General features: G+C 63.8%; 1 protein-coding gene across 1 annotated transcript in view; it reads left to right on the top strand.

The window, feature by feature from the left end:
- The window catches only part of B4GALNT4 (beta-1,4-N-acetyl-galactosaminyltransferase 4), a 28,737-nt gene extending 6,035 nt beyond the window's left edge, over positions 1 to 22,702 (top strand). The window contains exons 2-20 of the mRNA XM_075755677.1: positions 7,590 to 7,705; positions 10,326 to 10,436; positions 10,829 to 10,924; positions 11,246 to 11,336; positions 11,642 to 11,742; positions 12,467 to 12,534; positions 12,999 to 13,077; positions 14,786 to 14,852; positions 16,332 to 16,475; positions 16,728 to 16,837; positions 17,174 to 17,274; positions 17,656 to 17,738; positions 18,419 to 19,688; positions 19,862 to 20,169; positions 20,400 to 20,553; positions 20,932 to 21,004; positions 21,099 to 21,252; positions 21,607 to 21,733; positions 21,945 to 22,702. Of these exons, the coding sequence (XP_075611792.1) occupies positions 7,590 to 7,705; positions 10,326 to 10,436; positions 10,829 to 10,924; positions 11,246 to 11,336; positions 11,642 to 11,742; positions 12,467 to 12,534; positions 12,999 to 13,077; positions 14,786 to 14,852; positions 16,332 to 16,475; positions 16,728 to 16,837; positions 17,174 to 17,274; positions 17,656 to 17,738; positions 18,419 to 19,688; positions 19,862 to 20,169; positions 20,400 to 20,553; positions 20,932 to 21,004; positions 21,099 to 21,252; positions 21,607 to 21,733; positions 21,945 to 22,059 (3,368 nt within the window). The 3' untranslated portion in view covers positions 22,060 to 22,702. The remainder of the gene's footprint in view (positions 1 to 7,589; positions 7,706 to 10,325; positions 10,437 to 10,828; positions 10,925 to 11,245; positions 11,337 to 11,641; positions 11,743 to 12,466; positions 12,535 to 12,998; positions 13,078 to 14,785; positions 14,853 to 16,331; positions 16,476 to 16,727; positions 16,838 to 17,173; positions 17,275 to 17,655; positions 17,739 to 18,418; positions 19,689 to 19,861; positions 20,170 to 20,399; positions 20,554 to 20,931; positions 21,005 to 21,098; positions 21,253 to 21,606; positions 21,734 to 21,944) is intronic.
- The last annotated feature ends 746 nt before the right edge of the window (positions 22,703 to 23,448 follow it).

Here is a 23,448-nt window from a genome sequence, read left to right as displayed (position 1 = left end):
CCTGGCCCGGAGGTGACGGCTGCGGCAGGGACGTTGGCTTTTTATTAGGGAAACGCTCTGCTCCGAAGGCATAGCCGCTATACATCCGGCGGTGCTCAGGGAAACGCTCTCTACGCCCCACGGTACGGGCTTTTCCCAAGCACCGGGAGCTCTTTGCGTTGGTGTTTGGGGACCTTCGCCCTTCCCAGCACCGCCTTGCATCTCCCCCCATCCCGTCCCTGCGCCGTGCAGCGGCCGGACCTCTCGGAGCCGTTCTGCGGAGGGGACGAGCAGCCGCCCCGGGGTATCCGTGGCTGGTTGCCTTGGCAATGGCAGGACCGAGGGATTTCGGCCGGGTGGGAGCCGGCGGGGGCCACAGAGGTGGGATGCACAGGAAGATTCTGGGGGGGGGAGGCTGAGCGGGAGCGAGTGGTCCCCGCAGAGGAGTAGAGCTCAGCCGAATTCACTGTCGCATGAAAGCTGAGGAAAAGGTTAAAAGCGCCCGGGGCTGGTGGAGATAAACCAGACGCTGCTGAAACAGGTTGGAAAGCTGGCGGGAGAAATGGCGAACCCCAGGGGCTGGCTGCAGGGCAGCGCCGAGGTCGGAGGCTGAAATGTTTTGAGGCTGAAATGAATTCTGCCCAATAATTCCCAGCACGTCACAGGCTATGAGTAACCTCCTCTGGAGGCTGCGTCCCGGGAAGCGAAGCCTTCGTGTCGAGGGCTGTGAGGGAGCGTCATCCCTGTTCGAAGGGAAGGGTGCTCGCTGCGGCCGGAGCCGCTCCGGCTCGCGTCGGAGCTGGTGCAAAATGAGACGATGCTGGGAGGGGGGTGGAGGGCAACGGGATGCACGGTGAGCCGGGGGAAGTGGGGGAGAGCTGGGTGCTGCCCGCACAGGAGGGGTTCGGGACCCTGAGCTGAGTGTGGAAATGTCGGGGCTGCCTCTCCCGGTGGGTGCCTGTCAGTCTGAGAGGTCTCGTGGCAGCTCCGTCGCCAGCCCCGAGCGATTCGGCATCGATTTCTATTGTGCCGGCTGAGCGGGATGTCACGGAGTGGGTAAACAGCACGAAACAAATTGGTTTGGGGGGAGGGGGCAGGAAAAAAGCCCCCTTGCTCCTCTGGTTCCCTCGGCAAGGCGTCTGTGCCTTGTGGTGGTGACCCAGGGACCAAAACAAAACCCTTTTCTCAGCCAGCGGCGGGTAAAAGTGCCATCGACGCCGTGCGGGGACTGGTCCTGCACCCCTGCCTGCATCCCCATGATGGTCGCGAGCCCCGTGCTCCCTGACCCCGTCAATGTCACCTCCTGTCCCCTGGCTGTCACCCGGCCCGTGGGAGCCCCCGCCGCCTGGGTTTGCCCCCGGGCGCCGTGGAGCGGGCAGCGCTGCGGGTTTTTTTTCCTGGCGGGCAGCGCCGTGTTTTTGCGGCGGTGGAAGGGGGTTTGCAATATTGACTCCTCGCTGTCTAATTATAATTGCTTAACAGCTCGTTAGGAGGATCGGTGGAGGGATGCTCGCGCTTCTCTTCTCTGGTGGCTGGCTCGGAGGCTGTGTCTGTGCTGGAGAGCACGGGGCTATTTATTAAACCGGCGGGTTTAATAACAACGCCGATGCTGCCACCTTCACTGCAGCTGTGTCTGGGTTTAAATGTCACCTCGCTTCACGTCGCCGCTCCTTCTGCTCCCCCCCCGAGCCCCGCCACGGCACGGTGCCCGAGGGACGGGCTCGGTTTTCTGCCCCGCGGCAGCATCCTGGGAGGATGTGCCGGGGCGTGGAGCGGTCCTGCGTGGGCAGAGGGATGGCACCGTTCACGCGGCAGGGGAAAACGGGAGCGTTGGCAGCAGTCCGGGGTGCGGGGATGGGCGCCCTGGGGAGGGCATTTCTCCTTTCCGCTGGCTCCTGCGGAGCTGGGCACCCCCGGGCATCGCTCTGCCGCCGGCCCTGACGTGGTTTGGGACTCATTTATTACTGGCCGCCGAGCTCCTGTGCCTGCGTGAAGGTGGGAGAGATCAGCCTGGATTCCCCGGGGTGTAAACCCGGTTTAACCCCGTCCCTTCTGCAGCTGCGGATCTGGTGTCTCTCCTCGCTGGTAAGGAGCTGTCGGGCAGAGCCCCGCTCCCCGAGCTGCCCCTTCCTCGCCCTGGGAAGGCGATGGAGTTGGGCTGCCCTCCTTTGCCGTTCCCCGATGCTCCTCCCTGAGCTGCTCACCCGTTTCTTCGTGGAAGCCTTGCCGTGTTTCCTAGCTGTGCAGACAGGGCGGCCGGGCTGGGAGCTGGAGAAGCTTTGTCCCTCTCCTGTCCCTCTGGATTTGGAGAGCTCAGAAGTGTCCCGCAGAAGTTCAGAGAGCAGCAGCAGCCAGACCTCGCTTGGGTGGTGGATCTCAAAAGATGTCAGCTCAGCCTTGGCGTACTCAGCACACCTGAGACCTGGTCCTCAGCATCCTGACCTTCACGGTGTTGTCCCGGCGTTTCCAGCACGTTCCTGAGCAGCGCTTCCTCGTGGCAGGGAGATGCAGGGCGTCCATCCCATCCCAGCGCCTCCCTGGCCTTTCCTCTTGTATTTGTGTCCTCCGAGGAAGGTGAGGAGTGGCATGTGCCGGTGAAGGTCCCTTGGCAATCGCCTGTGTTGGTCCCAAGGTCTCCTGCAGCAGCTGGCAGTGGGAATTAAGGGAATTAACCCAGGCCCTCGTGTTTTCCGGCCTCCAAAGGCTTTGTCTGACTTTTGAGCGTTGGAGCTGGCAGCTCTGGCGTGCTCCTTCACCAAGCCAAAAACGGGGAGCAGCCCCGTGTTGCTGGGAAGTGCAACATGGGATGAAGTTATCCCTTGGAGTGGGCAGCCCGGGACCAGCGTTTCTCCTGCATCTCACCCCATCACCCATCCCTCAGCTTGGGGTGCGCTGGGGAGCAGCTCTGGGATGCCGGGGAGAGCAGCAAATCCCGGGCTCGCGGTTCCGTGGGTAGTGAAACCCAGCTCCGGTTTAGACCTCTGGTCTTGGTGTCGGTGGGGATGCTCCGAGCTCCGGCTCTCGGGTTTCTCCTTGCCTTTCCCCATCTCCTGTGCGTGAGGGATGGTGCTGCTTCCCAGCTCATCTTTTAACTGGGAGGCAGGGATCCAGGTTAAGATGCAGCTCTGAACACGCCGAGATGGTTTTGGCAACCTGCTGCAGCCCAGTCCACCGGCATTTCAGGGATGGACGGTGGCGAGGCTGCTCGCGGCTGGGCTGGAGGCAGCTCCGGCTTGGGAGGCTTTGGCATCTCCCATCCAGCACGGATTTTGCTGCAGGAATGGGAAGGCAGGAGAGCAGATGGTCACCCCCAGGGGATGTTTCTTGGAGCACTGAGCTAAATCCATCCATCCATCTCCTTTTCCATCGCTCCGGTCACAGTTCGCTCGTCGGGGCGGCTGATGGGGAACGGAGGGTCCCGTGTGCAGCAGCACGGAGGCTTCCTGGCAGGCGCGGGGGTCTCCTCCCGCGGCCGGGCTGCCCTCACCCGCCGTGTCCCACCGAGGGGGAGGCTGGTCGGGATGTCAGACCCTTGCAGGAGACACGGGGCCTGGGAAACCAAACCACAGCTCCCGGGAGGCCCCACGGGGAACCTCCTAATTGCAGCTTAAATGCTTTTTTTTTTTCCCCCACAATATTTTTGGGGGTTGAGCTCAGATGCAATGTTTTGCTGGAATATCATAATTTTTCCAGTCCTCTCCAGTCCCAGCCAGCTTGCCTGCATCCTTATTGGGGCTTTGCAGGGGCTGGGAGCTTTGCAGGCAGCCAGGCTTGGATGGGGGGGTGCAGGGCAGGCAGGGGACAGGCACGGGGGGGCTGAGGGGACGCGGAGCCCCGCAGCGGGCTGTATTACAGCAGGACACGGCTCCTGGCGATGGAAAAATCGCTCCACACGTCCGCTCTGGAGCATCGGCTTGCTGGGAGAGAGGTTGGAAATAATACAGGGACCGTGCCCGGGATCCCACGCAGCCGATGTGCTTGGGAACTCGGGCTGGGGTGCGTGGTTCCTCCTCTCGCTGGCTGAACCCAGGCGCTTGCTGCCCGTTGGGGTTTGTTTTGGGGGGAACAAGAGAGAAGAGTCCCGAGGGTCTGCAGCTGCTGCCGGAGGCTTCTCCCAAAGGAAGAAGTCTCGGCCCTGGCGCCCCAGGGGCTCAGCATCGTTCACCAGGACGCTCAGCCTGGAGCAGAGCAGGGTCGGACCCTGCCTGTGCAGCTGCCTCAGATGGGAGGATGCTGAGAGGTCCTGGGCGGTGCTGCCGCCCCGTACCCGCTGCCGAGCCGATGCTCTTCGTCCTTCTCTGCTGCTCAGGGGGCTTCATCCTCGTGTGGGCACGTCTGGGACAGGGAGCGGAGCCGCGGCCGTAGCAGAGTGCACCGAGGTGTTCCCTGACCGCCGTCCCATCCCAGCGGTTTCCAGTGGCTCCGTCTGTTCCGTACGTGGTTGCCCGATGGTGGGACCAGCATCCCACCCAACGTCTCCCTGTGGGACCCTTCCTGTTGAGCAGCCGGATCTTGCCGGGGCCAAGCGTCCAGCTGGAGGGCAGGAGGGGGGGATTTCGGGAATCCCCGCCCTGATCCTTTTGCGGATGCTCCTGTGGACTCCCTGGTCCGTGCCGAGGGTTTATCCCTGGGGGAACCACTCTGCGTACGTGGTGGGTGAGCGGAGCAGCCTCGCAGCAAGTGACTGCGGAGCGGAGACTCGTGGGAAGCAGCTAGGAGAGGCGGGAGGAAGCGTGAGCCAAGGGCATCTCTAGCCACGTCGGAAGGTTTGGAAAGGGTCCAGAAAGCTGCAGGAGGAATCCCGGCTCCGAAACCCGAGCGAAGAAAGGGGCTGTGTTCGGGGCGAGCGAGCTGCGTGCCGTCAGCCGAGCAGGAGGGGAAGACGAGGGAGGCGGGAGGCAGGGGTTTGCTGCGTGAAAGGCCCTCTGTGCTTCCCGGCGGAGGGGGGAGGCGGCACGGGGGGGGATTTATATGACCATGATAACGGGGGGACTCGTCTCCCCTGGGGAGGCAGCGTCGCCCCGGTCTCTGCGCCGTGCGACGGGGGTGGTGCTTGGTCCCTCGCGCCCGTGGTCTCATCCTGAGGACTGCTCCTGGCCCCGGCTCGTCGGCTGGAGGCTGGCGTGACTCAGAGCTGGTTCGTGCGATGGCGTGCGCATCTCCTGCCCCCTCCTTGCGCTGCTCTGAAACCATTAGCTTCGCTCCTGTGCTCGCCGGGGGAAGAGCTCTTAACGCATCCCTGCCGAGCGGCCCCCCCGGGTAACGCCGTCCCCCGAGCGAGCGGGTCCCTCGCTCGTCCCCCAGACCTTCCCCCATCCCCTCGCCCGCCTTTACGCGGCTCTTTCTGGTCCTTGGAAAGAGCAAGAGGCAGGCTGGCAGGGTGAAGCCGGGTGGCGGTGCTGGCTGTGTGTCCCGGGGGGGATGCCGGGGGAGCAGCTGGGCACGGGTGGTCCTGGAGGGCGGTGGGAGGATGCGGAGGAGGAAACCGAGCTGGGGGGAAACCGAAACAATCCTCCCTCCCGGCGCTGCTTTCTCCCTCCTCCTCCTCCTCCTCTTGCAGCCCCTGACCCGCTCCTCTCTCGCCGGGCGAGGTTCGGACCAAAGGTCTCGAGTGTTTTGGGGGCAGCGAAGTGATGCTGGTTGGTACAAGGTGCTGGCCTTTGCCTTTCCCTCCCCTTACCAAGGGGGCATTTATTTCCCGTTCCCCCAGAGGCTGATGAGCATTTGGGTGTTTGGCCAAGGCTGCCCTTCACTTCCCTATCCAATATTTAAATTGCAGGGGAATAAACATCGGCGCAGAAGCCTGGCAGCCTTTTTCAGGGGCTTTGCTGGCGCTTTCGCTCCTCCCGGGATGTGGGTGTCCATGGCGGGGGGTGTCCATCCTGGGAACAGGACTTGCAGCGTGGCACCCCCGGCCTGCATCGTAAACGGGTGCTGAGCCCGCAAATCCCGTGGGAGACAGGCTCATCTCCTCTGAGGCCGGGAGGGATACCCTGCGCGGGTACCGCAGAGCGGCCGCTGCATCCCGGCCCTCGGCAGGTCCCTCGGGACCGTCGAACCACTCCTCGCGGCCGGGATTAATCCGCAGATCAGCGCGGGGGCGATAACGCTGTCCCGTTATTGTCCCGGAGCAGCGACATCCGCGGCCTCGGCGCAGCGGGGATCGGCTTTATTCCCGCCGCCCGCGCTGGCGGGAGCATCCCTAGGAGCGGTGGGGGGGTTCTGGAGAGCGGAGGATAAAAGGAGAGTGCTGGCTCTGGTCCCCGCCGTGCTCCCCATCACCCTCCGCGGGAGGAGCGGGGTGGGGGTGAGGATGGGTGAGGGGAGGGGGGCGGCTGGGGGGAGGCAGGGAGCTGCCAGGGGCTGAAGAATGGCTGAGAGCAGAAGAAGGGGCTTTAGAGCTTAATTTCCTGTCCCCGCGGTGGGGATGGGATTTGTGCTGCCATCTCCAAGGAGACGCCGGCTGCGCCGCCACTGGAATACTAATGGCGTGGGAGGCGGGGGGGCTCCGGGGGCACCCCGCACCCCTCCTTGGCCGGGCTGTGGGGCCCGAAGGCCCCCCAGCAGCTCCCACCCTGGCAGCTGCTGCGGCTGTTTCACTTTGGGGGGGTAGGAGCCCCCCAAGACGTGCTGCTGGGGGGAAGGAGGGTGTGGAGGGATGGGGGGGGCATCTTGCCGTCCCCTTGGGAGGGTGTTGGTGACCCCCTTGCCACGATGCCCGTGGCGCCGGTGCTTGCGACGTCGGGGGCTCCCCCTTATTGCCACGTGGTTTGAAACGCGGATGCCAGAAGCAACGGTCGAACCGCGGCAGCGGAGGAGCCGCCGTGTCGCCTCCCTCCATCTGACCCTGGGTTCGGGGTGCCTGTCCGGAAAATTTGGAGATGCCCGTCTGCTGTGGCAGAGAAAGGGGATGTGCCCCCCACAATCACTAATACATTTTCCAAGTCTGCGCCATCATTTTGGGGGAAGCCAGTTGTTTTAATGCTGGGAAGCCAGGGCGGTTTAAAATATCACCCTCCCCCCTTTGCAGCCCGAGGAAGATGGGTGCGAGCTGCAGAGGGGAGTCTGTACGTTGGGAATAATTAATGCGGCACACGGTAACGAAGTCGTCTGTGCCGGGGCTGTTAGCGAGGTCTTTGCGATGGGGCCTCTGGTGTGGTGTTGGGGGGTGGGAAGGTGGGTTTGGGGAGAATATTTCTGGGGGGGCTTGGAGCCGGCGTGCTCCGGGCAGAGCCATGGGATGCTGCGGGAGAGCCGGGAGCTGAGGGGCAGGGATGCATCCCCGGGGATGGGCGAGGAATGAGATCCTGCGGGAACTTATCCCGGCCGTTTCTTACGTCAAGGGCCGTGAGCTGGGCTGCGGGGGGCATAATTAAACCTGATGCTGATGAGCTGCTGCAAGCTGCTTAGTACAAATGTAATGAGGGGAACCGCAGCCAGAGCCCCCCGCTGTCCCCCCCCCATCCCTCCCCGCTGGGAGCAGCAGCGATGGCAGCGCCTGCCCTTCCCTGTGCCGGGGCAAGGGGGTGTCCCCAAGAGAGGAGCAGTGTTGGGATGGGAGGACGTGGGAGGCGGCTGAGGTCTCACTCCTTCTTCTGCTCCCCTGGCAGATGGCGAGAGGCTGGGGGAGGTGACCGATCCCGGCAGGCGGCCGGTGGCAGCCCAGGCTTCGGCACGGCGGAGGAAAGCCGAGGACTCCAGCGAGAGCCGCGAGGAGGAGCTGATGGTAATCGGAAAGCCGGAGCGGGGTCGGGTGGGAAGGGACCTGTGGAGGTCACCGGTCCAAGTCCAATACCCGACACGCGGCCAGCTAGAGCAGGGTGCCCCAAGCCTTGTCCGGCTGAGGAGGTTCAAGGGTGGGGAGGGCACAGCCCCTCTGGTTCTGCTCAGCAACCCTCGTGGTGGCTAAAAAAAATCCCTAATACCCCGTTGAAACTTTTAGTGGTGCACCGTGTGCCTCTTGCCGTGTCGCCGTGCTCCTCTGAGAAGGGTACAGCACCATCTTCGCTGCACCTCCCTCTTGCAGAGCTGCCAACGGCAATAAAGTCCTGCTTTGCTGGGCAAAGCCACCATCTCCTGGGTCCTCTGCTCCATCTTGCTAACCTCCCTCGTCTGTCTTGGACTGGGGAGCCCCAAAACGGACCCCGCATGCCCCAGGTATCCAGGCTCTCCGAGCAGAGCATCGCTCCTTGCTGTCAGCCCAGGAGGCACTTGGCGGCGTAGCCACGAGGACACCCTGCTGTCCCCTGCTCAGCTTGTCACCCAGCCCTCGTGCAACACCCTGCTGTGCCCTGCCGAGCTGCTGTCACCGAGAGGCTGCAGAGCAGGGCGGGATGGCAGAAGGGGAAGCTACGTGGTGTCCCCTGCCCAGTCCCGACAGCGGGTCACCGCGGGACTGCTGCAAGCGCCCGTGACAGCGAGTTGCCGTCGGGGTGGGCGCTGCCTGGGCTATCCCCAAGCCACGGTACTTTGAGCACGGGCGAGTGTTTTGTGTCTGGAGGGAGGGGAAAGCGTCGTCCCCGCGCCCGGAGCCCTCTCGGTGCCCATCTCTTGATGCCTAGCCCTGCCGTGCTCTGTGGTTAAAAGCCCAGCCCACCTTCAGCAAATAGCCCACCCCCCGTTTCCAGCTGCGGGGAGCTGGGCTGTGAATGGTCCCCTCTGTGGGGCAGCCGGGGGGAAAAGTTCCCTCCAAAAAAAAAAAAAAAGCAAACAGCCCGGCTCGAAAGGACTCCGCAAACTGGAGCGAAAAAATGCTGCTTCAAAAAAAGGAGATGGAAAACTTTCCTCCCGGCACGTTCCAAACCACGATCTCGCCGTCGGCACAGCTGGTTCTTTATCTCTGTGGCAGGGCAGGGATGCTGGTGGCTTGTCCTCGCCAGCCGTCTCACCCCAGGGATGGATATTGGTCCCTCTCCGTAGAGGGATGGAGAGGTTTTCCCAGGCGCCGGGGGTGGAGAGCTGTGTGCGGGTAAGGAGAGCCTGCTTCAGGGGAGGCAGTAATTCGGCGGCGAGAAATACGGATGGGGAAGAGGCTGATTGTGCCTGGCTGGCTGGAGGGGATGGGCGAGAAGGGGGCGACCCCTGCTCTGATCTCTCCCAGCTCCTCGTAAATAAGGGACAGACGGACAAAGGAGGAGAGCGAGGTGCCCGGAGAAAGCACGGGCTGGCGCTGGGTGAGGACGGAGGGGACAGCGGGAATTGCATCTCGGCTTTCCCCGGGAGAGGGTGAATCCTTCCAATTACGCCGCCTCCTTAATAACGTCTTCTAAGGGCACCGCTCCCCTCCTCTGGGATGTTAATGAGTTCATTTAGGCAAAGTTTGCTAATTATTTCCTTGGCGCTGTGCGTCCTAGCAGGCTGTGCTTCGTCGGTGCTGTGATCCTCACCTGGGCACGGAGCCGGGCTCTGCTCTCGGAGAGGGTCGGCTCTGCTCTTCGGGGGTGGCACGGTCCCTCCTGGCCTGGCTGAGGCCACAGGGGATGATGACTGTGAGTCCTCCTGGCACAGGTGGCAGGGACGTCCATGTGCCCCCCGGTCCCGTCCCCGGAGAGGACTGGTGCTGAGTGCGGGCGTCACCAGCGTGCCGATGGGCTGTGGCACTAGCCAGGTGCCCGCGTGACAGGCTCAGCTTCCCGTCACCCCGAGCAAGGGACGCGGTGGCGGGTCAGCGGTCGCTTTGGAGAGGGTTGGTGGCTCTTCCTCCCCCACGTGCTAGCTCGTCCCTCCTCCGCCTGCGCTGCCTGGGGTGTGATGGCAGAGGGCTGGGAAGAGGAGGATGCTCCGGGCAGGCTCCGGAGGCGCCCCCGCTGTTCCTTGCCACCCCTCACCTTTTCGGCGAGCTGGGGGCAGGTGAATGCTCACCTAATCCCTCTAAATTACAAGACACGAGCGATCGGCTTAACCTAATCCCCTTTAAAGGAAGAGGGGGAGCGGAGAAGCATCCTGCTTCCTCTGCCCGGGAGTGGATGTAGAGATTGGAGATTGGAGCTCTTTTGGAGACGGAGCCCAAAATACTCCGTTTCCAGTAACCCCTCAGACCAGGCAGATATTTTGGATGAACAGAAAACTCACTGTTTGGGAGGAGTGTCTCTCCTTGGCAGAGGAAGGGAAACGAGTTTAGCTGGAACATTTTGAAACTCTGCTCCCTGGGAGACCTGGCCAATATTTTTCTGCCTCCTCCTGCCCCTGCTTTCCTTTGCCGTTAGCCTGGAAAGCTTTTGCCTTGGTTTGGCAATGGTTGACATCCAAAATAAGACGTTTAGATCCGGGGAGACCTCCTGCCAGCATGGCCGGGCTGGCCCCGATCCCCCCCATCTCTCATCTCTTCCCTCCTGCTTCCTCGGCAGAGCGACGGGCAGGACTTGGACGGCTGGTTTTCCAGAGGCCAACGGTCCGACCGAGCCACCGCGCACCCCAAACTCAACCTGACCAAGCAGGCTTTGCCCTGGAACGAGCAGGTGGGTGGGCAGGGAGCAGCAGAGAGGAGGAGGAGGAGGTCCAGGTCCAGCCAGCCCCTCGCTGGGGAGCCCACAGCCCGGGCCTCCCCGGTGTGCCAGGCTCCAAGGCCATCTCCAGCCGTCCTCCTCATCGCCCGGCCCAGGGGCTCTGCCTGGCCGACGTGGTGCCCACGAGGACGAGCGTTGTCTCCTGGGGGTTGGTGTCGTGACCCTGGGGCTGGCAGAGGGATGGGAGCTCAGCCCTTCCTCAGAGTCCCTGCAGAAGAGCTGAGGCCAGGCAGGTGACCTCCCCAGGGCTCGGTGGCCGCGTTTCAGCCTGCCCTAAGGCTGTCCTCGGGAGGCGAGGGGGGACGTGAGGAGGACACCCCGCTCATCTCCCTCTCGTCCCGCAGTACAAAGGGAAGGCAAACTTGCACGTCTTCGAAGACTGGTGCGGAGGGGCTGTGAGGCACCTGAGGAAGAACCTCCATTTTCCGCTCTTTCCCCACGTGAGTCCCAGGCCCGATGGCGGCGGGTCGGAGGGAGGGTCCGCTCGTCCCTCGCTGGGTGCTGCTGGATCTCCACTGGCTGTGGGCTTGGTCCTCAAGACCTTCGCTTGCCAGCTTTTTGGTTTGGTTCAGGGCAGGTAATTCCCAGCAGAACAGGGACGGAGGGAGAGGTGGGTGATGATGGGACCTCCACATCCCCTAAACGCCAGGGGCATGGGACCCCGGGATAACAAAGAGGAGGTGGGCTGGGTGATGTTGGTGCAAGGCATGAGCCTGGGCACGAACTGGCCATGCTTTCATGTCCCTGTCCCTCCTCCCCAGACCCGCACCACGGTGAAGAAGCTGGCTGTGTCGCCCAAGTGGAAGAACTACGGGATGAGGATTTTTGGCTACATCCACCCCTTCAAGGATGGTAAGCGATGGAGCTCGGCCTCTTCTCCCCTGCAGCAATGTGGAGAAGCTGCCTCCTTCCCCCTTCGTGGGCCATGCAAGGACAGAAGGGCTCTTGGAGACAGTCCCCAACCCCCTGGCTCCCAGGCAGGAGGGTCCTTCTGGAGCAAAGACCCTTTTCCCTGCTTGCTTTGCACAGAGGCGAAGCCCCAAACCCATCCAGGACAGAGCCACGACGTGGGGCCTGGGGCGGCCCCGTCACCTACGTCCCTCCATCCCAGGGCTGCTGTATCCCTCTGCGGTGACCTTCTCCTTTGCTCTCCGCAGGGGATTTCCAGTTTTCTGTGGCATCGGATGACAATTCGGAGTTCTGGCTCAGCTCCGACGAGAGTCCATCCAACTCCCGGCTGACTGCGTTCGTGGGCAAGGTACGCGCCGTCGTCCTCGACCTTCTGCCTTTCCCCGCACCAGGGATGCTCGAGCTCCCACCGAGAGCGTCTCCTCTCTGGGGGTGCCTCGCTCCTAACATGCTGATAACCATCCCGAGCGCCTTCTGGGGATCCCCAGCACTCGGTTAACCACCTTTCAAACCCGCGGGCGCTCTTCAGCCGCCGCGCATTCTCCCTCTGCTGCAGCAGCTCTGGAAGGGCGTGCGCAGGGTCCGTGCGTGACTTTGCCGGAGGCGGCTCTCCTGCTTCTTCACCCCCCTGGGATCTGCCAGGCTATTTCAGCCTGGTCCCGTCTCTGCCCTGGCCAGACCTGGTTTGGCTTCTGAAGGACCATCTGCCCCTTGGCCCCATCCTAGTTGTAGCTACCAAAGACCAGCTCATGTCCCAGAATAGGAGATTTAATATTTGCTCCTGCATTTTCTTGGCATTTACTCCTATAACTGGAAACCCCGTGGTCTGTCATCGCACCTACACATTTGGGGAATCTTGGTGGTGTTGGCCGGGGATGAGTTCCTGTGGCAGGAGTGCCACCAGCTGGGGACAACTGGGCCCTGGGCTGGAGCTCCTGGGCTGTCCTGCCTGAAGAGCTGATCTGCAGCGTGGCCTAGTCCCTGATGGAGGTGGAGCAGAGATTCTCGCTGCCTGGTGGGTTTGGGCTGTGGTGTCCCCGGTGCTCTCACACGCTCCTTCTTCCTTCTCCCAGCTGGGCACCGAGTGGACAGCGCCGGGAGAGTTCACCAAATTCAGCTCGCAAGTCTCCAAGCCTCTACGGTAAGCGTGTCCTCGCTCCCGCCATCCATCCTGGGTGGATGGAGTTGGGGAGATGGAGCTGCTGGCTCCACGCTGACTCTGAACGGTTCCTCCTCCCTGGGAGGAGACCCTGGCCATGGTCTCTTCCCAAAAGGCCCGTGGGGTCTAGGCTGGACAGGAGCTCCACCAGCTGTGCCCCCAGGTCCATGGCTTGAGGGTCCTGGGAGCCGCAGCCAGCTCTGCAGATGATGAGATGGGGACGGGGGATCCCCCTGATCTCATGAAGCTTCTCAGCAGTGGGATGGGGAGCAGATACCCACGTCGTGCTGCCTGTCTCCTTGCCCCAGGAAGGTTTAGCCACATGTGAACAAGACAGAAAGGGTTTCCTGAGGTGGCCCCTCTGGCCGGGGAGCTCCCAGCGCCGTGGCCGCGGTGGCGGTCAGCTCAGCAATCGTTTCTGACCAGCTGCTTCCCCTCTCGCGCAGCCTCATGTCCTCCAGGCGCTACTACTTCGAGCTGCTCCACAAGCAAGACGACCGCGGTTCAGACCACGTGGAAGTGGGCGTGAGTAACTGCCCGCACGCCGTGCTCCTTTCAGGGCTCGTCCTGTCAAGAGCCGGCGCCGGGGCTTTTCCCTTTGTCCTGGAGCCAAGCTGCGATTTCCCCTCTCCCACGGCTGCCGGCGGCTCCGTCCGCAGAGGGGTCGAGACAGCGTCACTCCGACGGAGCTGGGGCTCGTCTCCCCGGGCTATTCCCATGCAGGACCCCTGCCACGGGCTGCTTTTCTCCGTGCTCACCCGATCCTTTGGTGCCGATGGCCTTTTGGGAGCCAGGACCCTGCCGTCCCTCACTCGTGCTCCCGCCTTGCCGACGCGCTCCCGTAAGGGATGCCAATGGAGCAGCCCCTCCGCTCCGGGCCCCTGCGGCGCTGCGACACCCAGCTCTGCATGGCTGGTCCCATCCCTTCTCCTTTCTCCTTCTGCAGAAGGGCTGGCAGAGGGGGGAAGGTGCCCTGTGGGCTTCTCCTTGGAGGAGCCCATTGCCGTGGGCAAGGAGAGCCCAGACCGTGTAAGCCCAGAGCAGGCGGGTCCCAGGACCCCACCCGCGAGTGGCAGCCCACCTTGCCGGCTTGGGTCCCGGGTCAGCGGTGGGAGAGATGGCCGAGGTGATGGAGCGGGTCCTTGTTGTCTTCCCCCCCTCAGAGATACCATGAATTTCAAATCTGAACTTGTCTGCCTTGGCTGCACATCCCTGGCAAAGCCCGGAGCACGTGTGTTGGGAGCTCAGGATGTCTTTGGGAGGGGAAGATGTTGGCTCGTTAGCAAAGGTTTCCTTTCTCCCAAGCAGTCATTAATCACTGGAGTCAAGCTTGTGCCAGCAAAGCATCAGAGAGGCTGACAACACCCCTTCCTCGCTGCCTCTCCCCTCCCCATCATCCAACCTCCCCTCCCGGGGCTCCATCTCGCTCCATCCCGATAAGATCTGCAATTCTGCTGAGAAAAACAAATAGATGGGGGAGACTTTTTGCTGGAGGGAGGGAAGCCTTTCAGATGTTCAGAAAGAAACAGCAACAACAAAAAGCAGGACCCTGACGCGTCTCTCCCTATGGGTATTGAAGGGCTTGTCCAGACAAAGGCTCCAGAAATGCGTTTAAAGCGCACGGAGTTAAATCTGCGCAGGCAGCTGTGAAGACCCTCTTGATGCGAACTCTGCTGTTAATGTGCGGTCACACAGCAGGGCACGGGGAGGAGAGGAGGTGGTGTAGGGCTCCGTGTGTGTCAGCTTTGGCCCCGGCCCTCGATGGGTGCCGTGGGCTCCCTGCTCCCATCCCTGAGGATGAAGGGGGGTGCGCGGAGAAGCTGCCCCACGCCCCGGCATCGTCCCTCCCCTGTGAGGCAGGACGCGGGCTGTGCTGCCTCCCGTGATGTTATTGCTGCCGCTGCTGATGCGGGGCTGGATCTGGCCCAGAAGGAGCACGGGCAGTCCCGAGAGGGGAGCACCACGAGCCCGCGTCCCACCTCCGCGCACCTTCCCCTCTCTGACCACGCGAGGGACGCCCGCTAACCCCAAATCCCCTGGGGTAAAGGCAGGAGACGGGCCTGGGTCTGTGCTGGGGCAGGATCAGTCCCCTCCCTTGTTCCTCTCCTGCAGGGTCGGGACTGGGATCAGCACAGCAGGTTCCTGGGAGCTGAGGGCAGGGGAGGACCCATCCTTGGGCAGCTGCATCCCCATCCCTCCCGCTCATTCTCCATCTCCTTTTATTTTTCCCTAGTGGCGAGTTTTCCTCCCCAGCTTGAAGTTCGAAGTGGTCGACTCCTCCTACATCTCTCTGTACACAGGTAAGGGCCGCGCGTGTCCACCAGCGAGCTCTCGGGGGGCTGTGCCGGGGGGTGCAGCCAGGGAGAGACGGCGCCGGAGCCCGGGAAGGGACCCGGGTCCTGGGGGAAGAACTCGGGCTCTCGAACCCCCAGAGCTTCTGCTGGGTGCGAGGAAGGAGGCGAGGGACTGCGGTGGGTTGAGGTGATGCTGGGAGTGTGCTGCAGCCTTCCTAAAAATGGGATGCGGAGGTGACGCCACGGAAACGCAGCTCTCCTGGTGCTCCAGGCTGTCCCCGCTAATGAGACGGCGGAGGGCTGGCTGCTCGGCCCGGCCCTGAGTTATGAGGAACTGTCGCGTAAGCAGGGATGGATGGCGCGAGGTTTAATTAAATCTATAGATCTTCTGCTTCCTGCCCCTTCCCTGGCAGCAAGAAAGGACTTGATAGATGGGTCCTGTCCCGGCGCTCAGTACGCTGGAGGACGAGGCGCACGCCCTGGGAGGTGTCGATGGGGCAGGAGGGGACAGGCCACAGGCGGGATCAATGGGGAGAAGAGGGATGGAGGGGTACGGCGGGTATTGATGCAGGTGCCCGTGAGATGGGTGACGTGCAGATAAATTCCCGCATCCCCGACCACTATCCGTTGGTGCCGGCTCTTTCCGCTTCTCTTTCCTGCTTCCCGGCTCCCTCAGACCCCGGCAGCATCCCGGGGTGAAGCCACGTTGCTCATGGGGGGCCCATCCCCGTGGCGTGGGGGATGCGCAGCGCACAGAGCATCCTCCTTCTTTCCCTTTCCCCGGGCTTCTCCAGGGGTTGCAGCCCAACCTCAGCCAGCTGCACGGAGGCGTTTGGGGAGCCTTTCCCTGCCGCAAGCAGAAGAATTTGGGGCTCGGGAAAGGGGTCCTGCTCCTGCTTCCCTGCAGCAGGCAGGGCTGCCTGGAAAGGGAGCACCCTTGGGTGCTCGGGGCAGGCGGCTCTGAGCATGGCCAAGGTGACCGGAGCAAGGTGACCTCCTCGGGGAGGTCCGGGGACTGGCCGATAGCCAAGGACAACGTGCCACTCTCACCCCTGAACAGCTGACGGTGCACTTACCTGCCCTTCTACGGGAAGAACATTCCCGGTTCCCTTCCTGTGTCCTTGGGAGCTAACGCTCCGGAGCCTTCCCACCCCTTCTCTTTGAGCCTGGAGCCGGAGCTGGGCTGCCTGGCTGAGATCAGTTGTACCCTTGTCCTCTCGGTGCTCATTAGTTGATAGCAATAATCATTAGGCTGATTAGTCACCGGGTCTGAGAGCGTGAGAGGGCTGGAGGAGCCAGGTTTGCCCTCGTGCAAACACGTCGGCTCCCCTTGTTCCCCTGGGAGCAGGAGGAATCCGCATTCCTCCGAGCCCTCTTGGTGGGGGGATGGAGAGGTTGGGAAGTGCCACCTTGGGGGGTGCTCCTGGGACAACGCTCCGTCTGCGTGTGCCCGTGGGGCTCAGCCCCTGTCCTCGCCTTCTTCAGATGAATCGTCCCTGAAGATGAACCACGTGGAGCACATCCCGCAGACCTTGGCCAGCCACAGCGGGAGCTACCTCTGGGAGGCACAGCAAGATGAGCACGGGGCTGACATGCTGAAGTCTGACCCCAGGGACACCTTCTTCCTCAGTAAGTGGCTGGGACTGGACCCTCGCACGTCTCTGTGGGGTTTTTGGGGGAGGACGAAGGCAGGAGCTGGCTGCCGCAGGCACCCAGAGCATCCCTCCTACCTTCTGCCCGTCTCGTGGGTGGAGGGCATCTCTGCCGGGGACTTCGGGGGGGCAAGCTGGGACGGGGTGGGCTGCAAGCTATGACATGGGGTGGGCTACGGGGGTGGTAGGGCACGGCTTGGGGCTGTGAGCAGTGGCTGCTTCTCCTCAGCCCCGGCGATCGAGGCCTCCCGAGTGGAGAACGTGCTGGTGCCCTGTGCCTACAGCCCCACCTACGTGGTGAAAGACTTCCCCATTGCCCGCTACCAGGGCCTGCAATTCGTAAGTGTCTCCTCTCCCCGCGACGGGGCCGCGCGCACGTGGGAGACGTGGCGAAGCAGAAGGCTTTGCCCCCACCCCGGGGCAGGGGTGTTTCCACCCGGTTAAAATCCAGGAGCAAATGTCCCTCGCTGGCGGATCAGGCTGACCTTCCCCATCTTGACCTGAAGGGGGGTGGGTTAAAAGCCCTGCGGCGTGTTTGAGATGCTGGGGGTCACCTTGCTTTTGGGGGGCCGTGCTGGTGGCCTCGGGTCGCCGGCTCCTAGCCCTGCCAGCCCCCGCTTCCTCAGAGCAAGCCCGCTCTGCGCCGGGGTGACGGCAACGTGGTCATCCCCCCAGGTCTACCTCTCGTTCGTGTACCCCAATGACTTCACGCGCCTCACTCACATGGAGACGGAGAACAAGTGCTTCTACAGGGAGTCCCCCCTCTACCTGGAGAAGTAAGTGCTGGGGGGGGGCTGGTATTTGGGGTGGTATGCGGCGGGGAGGAAGGGGCTGGCGTCAACAGGGTGCTCAAAGAGAAGGTGCTGGAGAAACGGCGCTGAGATGGTGCGTCCTCAGCCGTGTGTCCCCAGGCTCCGTCCCCCGTGGAAGGGCCACCGCCAGGCCGGCTCTTTCCCCATCTCTCGGGCACGTAGCAGCATGAGACTGGGCAGCGCTCCTGGAGTTTGGGAATCCCAGTTCCCTTCGGAGGCCCCGGCACCTGCGCCGCAGCCGGGGATGTTCCTCGCTGCACGGGCTCGCGTGTGTGCGAGCACGTCCCTTAGCGCATACGCCCCTCCCTTATCTCCGGGACCTCGTCTTTCCTCTCTGTCTCTCAGGTTTGGTTTTTATAAGTACATGAAGATGGATGAAGAGGAGGAGGATCCGCGCCAGCGAGCGTTTCTCTTCCTCAGCCCAGACAGTGAGTCACCGCTCCCCGCCGGCACCTTTCTGGGCACCTCTCAGCAGCTTGGCACGGCGCTGAGCACCCGGCATCCTCGCCCGCCAGCCCGTCCGCTCGGAGATGCGACTCATCGGGATGCCCCCGGCGATGCGGGGGGCTCGAGGAGGGCAGGGCTGTGCGGAGCAGCCTCCCTCCGGGCAGTCCCACGCGCTCCGTGGTCGCACGTCCCGCTCGGCTGAGCCCCAAAGCGCTGCGGGAAGTGGGATGCTCGGGTTGGGATTCGCCCTCCCTGCTTCTTGAAGCCGTGTACCCACATCATCAGCGAGTGGGCGGCGGGATACGACCGGACCCGGTGCGGGGTCTGGGGACGCACACGGGGATCCGCAGGAGCCGGGTTGTTCAGAGCCCGTCGGTTCGCAGCTTGGCAGAGCGCCGGCAGGCTGGGTTTGCTCCCGGATGAAATACGCATGGCGCCAAGCTGCGGCCGCGGTTCGGAGGGGTTAACGGGCAGAGCCCGGAGCCACCAGCCCTGGCGAGCTGCTTACTGCCCGACGGCTCTCACTCTCCCTCGCCCAGCGCCGCTTGCGGGTTAATCTCTTGCTGGAGACAAGCTTTGCCTCCTTGTCTCCGGCCAGCACGCTGCGGGGGGGGTGTCGGTCAGGACCCTCGGGGTATTTATCTCTGGCTTTACTCCCTAGATTTCCTAGAGGATGAGGAGGAGGAGGAGGAAGGAGTGGACAGCCCTGAGCCCACAGACCCGCCTCCTGAAGCCAAGGAGAAGAGCTTTGGGCTGTTACCCGGAGCCAAAGGGAGAGAGACCCCGCCGGTCATTGGGGATTACGAAGACGACCTGGACTATTACAGCTTTCGCCGCAGGCAGGGTCAGGCCCGGGGCGAGGTGAGCACGCCAGGGCAGCCGGGAAGATGGAGCACGTCCCGCCAGGCCAGCGCCAGCCCGGCAGCCGTCCCCGAGGACCTCCGCGGCGAGGAGGACGCGGGCCCCGGGCCGGAGCGGGTCCGTGGGCGGATGCTCAGTTGGTTACCCCGGGATCCCGGCGAGGGCGAGGAGGATGAACTGGGGCTGCTGGCGTCCTCGAAGCGTGCTGGGGCTCTGAGCCTTCAACCCCACCTCTCTGTTCCCATCTTTGGTGGCAAAGCCAAAACGCCGGGTCCCAGCAAGCCTGCAGCACCCAGGGCGGACAAAAAGCCCCGGAAAGCCCAGGAGAAGGTCTACGTGACCAGGCTGCAGCCGGGGAAGCGCAAAGCCCCGGCTCAGGAGCCGGCCTTCCCCAGTATCTTCCTTTACCCAAAGCCTCTGAAGAAAGTCCACCTTCGCTCCAGGACCCCTCAGAAGCATCCAGTCGCCTCCAGCAAGCTCCGTGCCGTCCCTGGCCACCGGACCCCCTGGCTCCTGAGCAACATCTCCAAGGAGAGGGACCCTGCCAGGCGGAAGAGCGCCCGCACGGGTGGCAGGAGGTGGGAACGGCTGGCCAAGCCGGGGACCGAGCAGCGGGCGCTGCCCAGCCTCCTCGCCCTGGGGACCGAGGGGCTCTTCAGTAGGGAGACCCACGAGGACACGACCCCTGCTGCGGGCAGGACAGCGGCCACCACCGATTACAACTCCTCCGAGGCGACGCGCTCGGAGGGGCCGCGGGTGACATCCTTTCTGAAGATGTCGGAAACGACAGCGTCCCAGCAGGAGGAAGGAAAGGGCCAGGAGGAAGAGGAGGAGGAGGAAGAAGAGGTGTCAGACTACAGCTACGAGACCGGGGAGCTGCAGCAGAGCTGGCTGGAGGACTCCATCAACTGGCAGAGGACGTTTAGCGTCAGCTCGGTGGACTTTGAACTCCTGCGCTCCGACTGGAACGACCTGCGCTGCAATGTGTCGGGCAACCTGCAGCTGAGCGAGAGCGAGGTCGTCGACGTGGTGGCACAGTACATGGAGAAGCTCAACGAGAAGAACGGAGGGTAGGGAGGGAGGGGGCGCAGGCGGGAGGCTGAGGGGATGTCTCTTCGCCCCGCTCGGCTCTTGGGGGTGGGTGGGCTGGGTGCTGGGTTCAGGCCAACCCCTCGAGCAAGGGAGCTGCAGGGAGCAGGGCTCGTGGTGATGGTGCTTTCAAGTGCTGCTCCTTTTCCCGTAGCATCTACACCCTCCTGAGGATCGTCAATGTGGAGAAGCGTCGGGACACGGCCCGGGGGAACCGCTACCTGCTGGAGCTGGAGCTGGCGGAGCGGGGCCAGCGCACGGTGCGGCTCTCCGAGTATGTCTACGTCCTCTTGCACCAGGGCAAGCAGGACGACAGTGCCGAGGCCAACCCCGAGGGGCCGGCCCTGAGGGCCACCGAGCCCCAGCCGAGCACCTGGAGCATCCTCTACGGAAAACCCGTCCTGTGCCGGCCCCTGCGGCTCAGCTGGAAGCAGGACGTCATGGTGCACTTTGTGGTACCCGGTAGGTGACAGCAGGATGCGTCCCTCCAGGGTCTCTGCTGCTCCCTCTGCCCTCGGCATCCTCTGGCAGGAGGAAGGCAACCCCTCTGCTCCCTGCTTGCACCCTCCGGGCTGGCCCGAGGGGGACGAGGGTATCGCTTCTCACCAGAAGGGGCGTTGGTTGGGTTGGGAAGGGGTGCTCTTGGGACCCTCGTGGCGAGCCTGAGGGACGTTTGTGGCTGTGTCTGGCAGTGAAGAACCAAGCCCGCTGGGTCCAGCAGTTCATCTCGGACATGGCCAGCCTGTACGGGGCTACGAAGGACGCCAACTTCAATGTCATCCTGGTGGACTTTGACAGCGACGACATGGATGTGGAGAAAGCCCTGCGGGATGCCCGACTGCCCCGGTAACCCACCCTGCACGAGCTCCGGGTCCCACCCTGCTCCCCAAGTCTGCTGAGGGGGGTCTGCGGGCTCCTCGGGGTGGGACAGGCCATCCTGGTAGTGCTCACACAACCTGGCGCTCCTCCTCCAGCCCGGCACGGGTCTCTGCCTCCCTGCCGCTCGCCGCCGCCTCCTTTTTGGGGCTTTAAACTTATTTCCCATGCAGAGGAGATGGGGATGCAGAAACCTCCTCCGCTGCCGTGCGGGGACCCTCGGCATGAGTTGTAGGCACCCGAGCCCCTTCCTGAGAAGGTCCCCTCTCCTCACTGACGGTCCCTGTCCCCCTCTTGGCCGCGTCCCTTTCGGTCACCAGTACTAACTGCCCTGCCCTCTCTCCTCAGCTACCAGTACCTGCGGCGCACGGGGAACTTTGAGCGCTCGGCTGGGCTGCAGGCTGGCGTGGACACGGTGGAGGTGAGCCGGGGGAGAGGAACCAGCTTTCGCCTTGGCTTCTCTCCCGGAGCTGTTTCGCCCTGATCCTCCCGCTTGTGTCTGTCCCCTCCCGTAGGATGGGCACAGCATCGTGTTCCTCTGTGACCTGCACATCCATTTCCCCCCCAACATCCTGGACAGCATCCGGAAGCACTGCGTGGAGGGGAAGCTGGCCTACGCGCCCATCGTCATGAGGCTGAGCTGCGGCAGCTCCCCGCGGGAGCCCAACGGTAAGCAGGGACCCCCGCTCGGACACCTTTCTGGCTGGAAAACGTCCCCCCGCCTGCCCGCGGAGAGCTGCAGTGCTGGGTTGGGTTACAGTGATGGGGGGGGGTTTGTTTCACTCTGGCGAGACGGGATTCGTGCTCGACGCGTGCCGGGTGCCATGTCTCCCCCAGCACCCCGGGGTGTCGCCCGGTGCACCCCGATGGGAGGTGGCCGTGATGGGGATGGACTTGTGGTGGGAAGAAGGGCTGGGACGGGGCGTTCTGTGGCTCCCAGGTAGTGGGGAGAGCGCAGAGGTGATGCCCTGGGGATTTGGGGTCCCCCTGTACCCCTTGCCTCATCGCTCTCATCCCCGCCAGGCTACTGGGAGGTGAACGGCTTCGGCCTCTTCGGCATCTACAAGTCGGACTTTGACCGCGTGGGAGGGATGAACACGGAGGAGTTCAGAGACCGCTGGGGCGGGGAGGACTGGGAGCTCCTGGACAGGTGAGGCTGGCGGTCCTGGCAGCCCCCCGACCCCCCCGGGGCAGGGCCGGCCGCGCGGATTTGGGCACACCCCCTGGGAAACCCGCTGCCCCCTCCATCGAGCTGGCTAAAGGCTGGGGCGATGCGGCGGCAAAGGGGCAGAGCTTCCCTTTGGGGGGGCCGCATCCGTCCCTTCCGTGCCCTGAGCGGCCGTCCCTCCGTCCGGCTGCAGGGTCCTTCAGAGCGGGCTGGAGGTGGAGCGCTTGCGTCTCAGGAACTTTTACCATTACTACCACTCCAAGCGCGGCATGTGGAACGCCCGCAGCAAGAAGGCACCCAAGGACTAGCGCCCTGAGCCCGGCCCGCAGCCACCGCCCCCCCCGCGCCTGCCGGAGGCAGGCCCCCGCCGGCGCCCGGTTGTCCCCGACCTCGGCCGACGCGCCTCGGTGCTGGCACGGAGGGCACCCGTAAACGAACCGCGGTTATTTTGGGGAGGGGGGGAGCGGGGAGGGCGAAAGCGGGTGGTGATTTTTTTCTTAAGGGTCTAATTTCTTAGTCAGAAATGAATTTATTAACTCATTAGCGCCGGGACAACGGGCGTCCTGCTGTCGGGGAGGGTAAAGCCTCCGGGCTGATCCCTGGAGCCGGTGGGTCCCTGGGGGCTGTGCGGGGCCGGTGATGCCGGAGGTGGAAAAGCAGTACCCAGGCTCACAGCCGGCGCTCGCTCTGCAGCCCCTTTGCTGGGTCGCCCCCCCCCCAACACGCCCAGGACCTTGTCCCTGTGCCAGGCTGGAGAGCTGAGCTTTTTGGGGGGGCTACCGATACCCATGGGAGTGAACGGGGGGTACGAGCCCCCTGGGGCTGCCCGCACCCTCCTGCTCCCCTCCCCGGGACCCGCAGAGGGGAGAAGGGGTTTGGCTCTGGCCTGCCGCACGGGGACACGCCGCTGCGGCCGTACGGGGTGGGGGCAGAGCCCCTTGGCACCACGGGCTGGCGTTGCCTGCGCCAGGGGCTGGGTCGGGGCGGGGGGGGGGGGGAAGGCCGAGCCCGGAGCAGCTACGGGAGCAGGGGGGAGAGCAAATGACGTTTCCAAGCTAATTTCTGTGAAATTATGAGGTAGGAAGCTGTTTTCAGGAAGTTTTGTCTGTTTTGGGTTTTTTTTTATTCTTAAAAAATAAAATCAATGTCTTGGCTGGGATTTCCTTCCCCGCCGTGCCTTGGCAGGGACGCGGTCCCCGGCCAGGCCTAGGGTGCGAAAAGCCGGGCTGGCCTCCATCCCTCGTGGTGGCGGGGGGTGCGGGCTGGGAGGATGCTCGTGCCCGCTCGAAATCACCGCTGCCGTCCGTAAGACCCCGGAGGGCTCGGGCAGGCCTGGCCCCGCGGCGTGCCCTGGAGGGCAGAGCAGCCTTGTCCTGGGCTGGCGGGCAGCGCGCCGGGGGAAGCCTTGGGCTGGCGCTGCGGGAGAGGTCGGGAGCCCCAGGCAGCGCTCCCCGTGCTCCCGGGGACACCGAGCGGGAGGAAAAGGACGGGAACGGGGCAAGGATCCGCTCTCGTCGGGGGGAGCGGGCAGCAGCAGCGTTGCAAGGGGCCCCGTTGCTGTTTCGTGCAGCGAGGAGGAGGAGGTGGCGGCAGCAGCGGTTTTGGTGCCCAGACGCACGCCTGGGCTTGCAGGGAGGTTGCCGAGCCTCCGCCCCACACCTGGGCTCCACCCGGGCAGCTGCCTGCACCCCACACTC

Source organism: Balearica regulorum, chromosome 5, assembly GCF_011004875.1.
Source record: "Balearica regulorum gibbericeps isolate bBalReg1 chromosome 5, bBalReg1.pri, whole genome shotgun sequence".
Taxonomy (NCBI): Eukaryota; Metazoa; Chordata; class Aves; order Gruiformes; family Gruidae; genus Balearica; species Balearica regulorum.
Note: the sequence above shows the minus strand (reverse complement) of the source record. Positions and strands in the feature narration are given on the sequence as shown.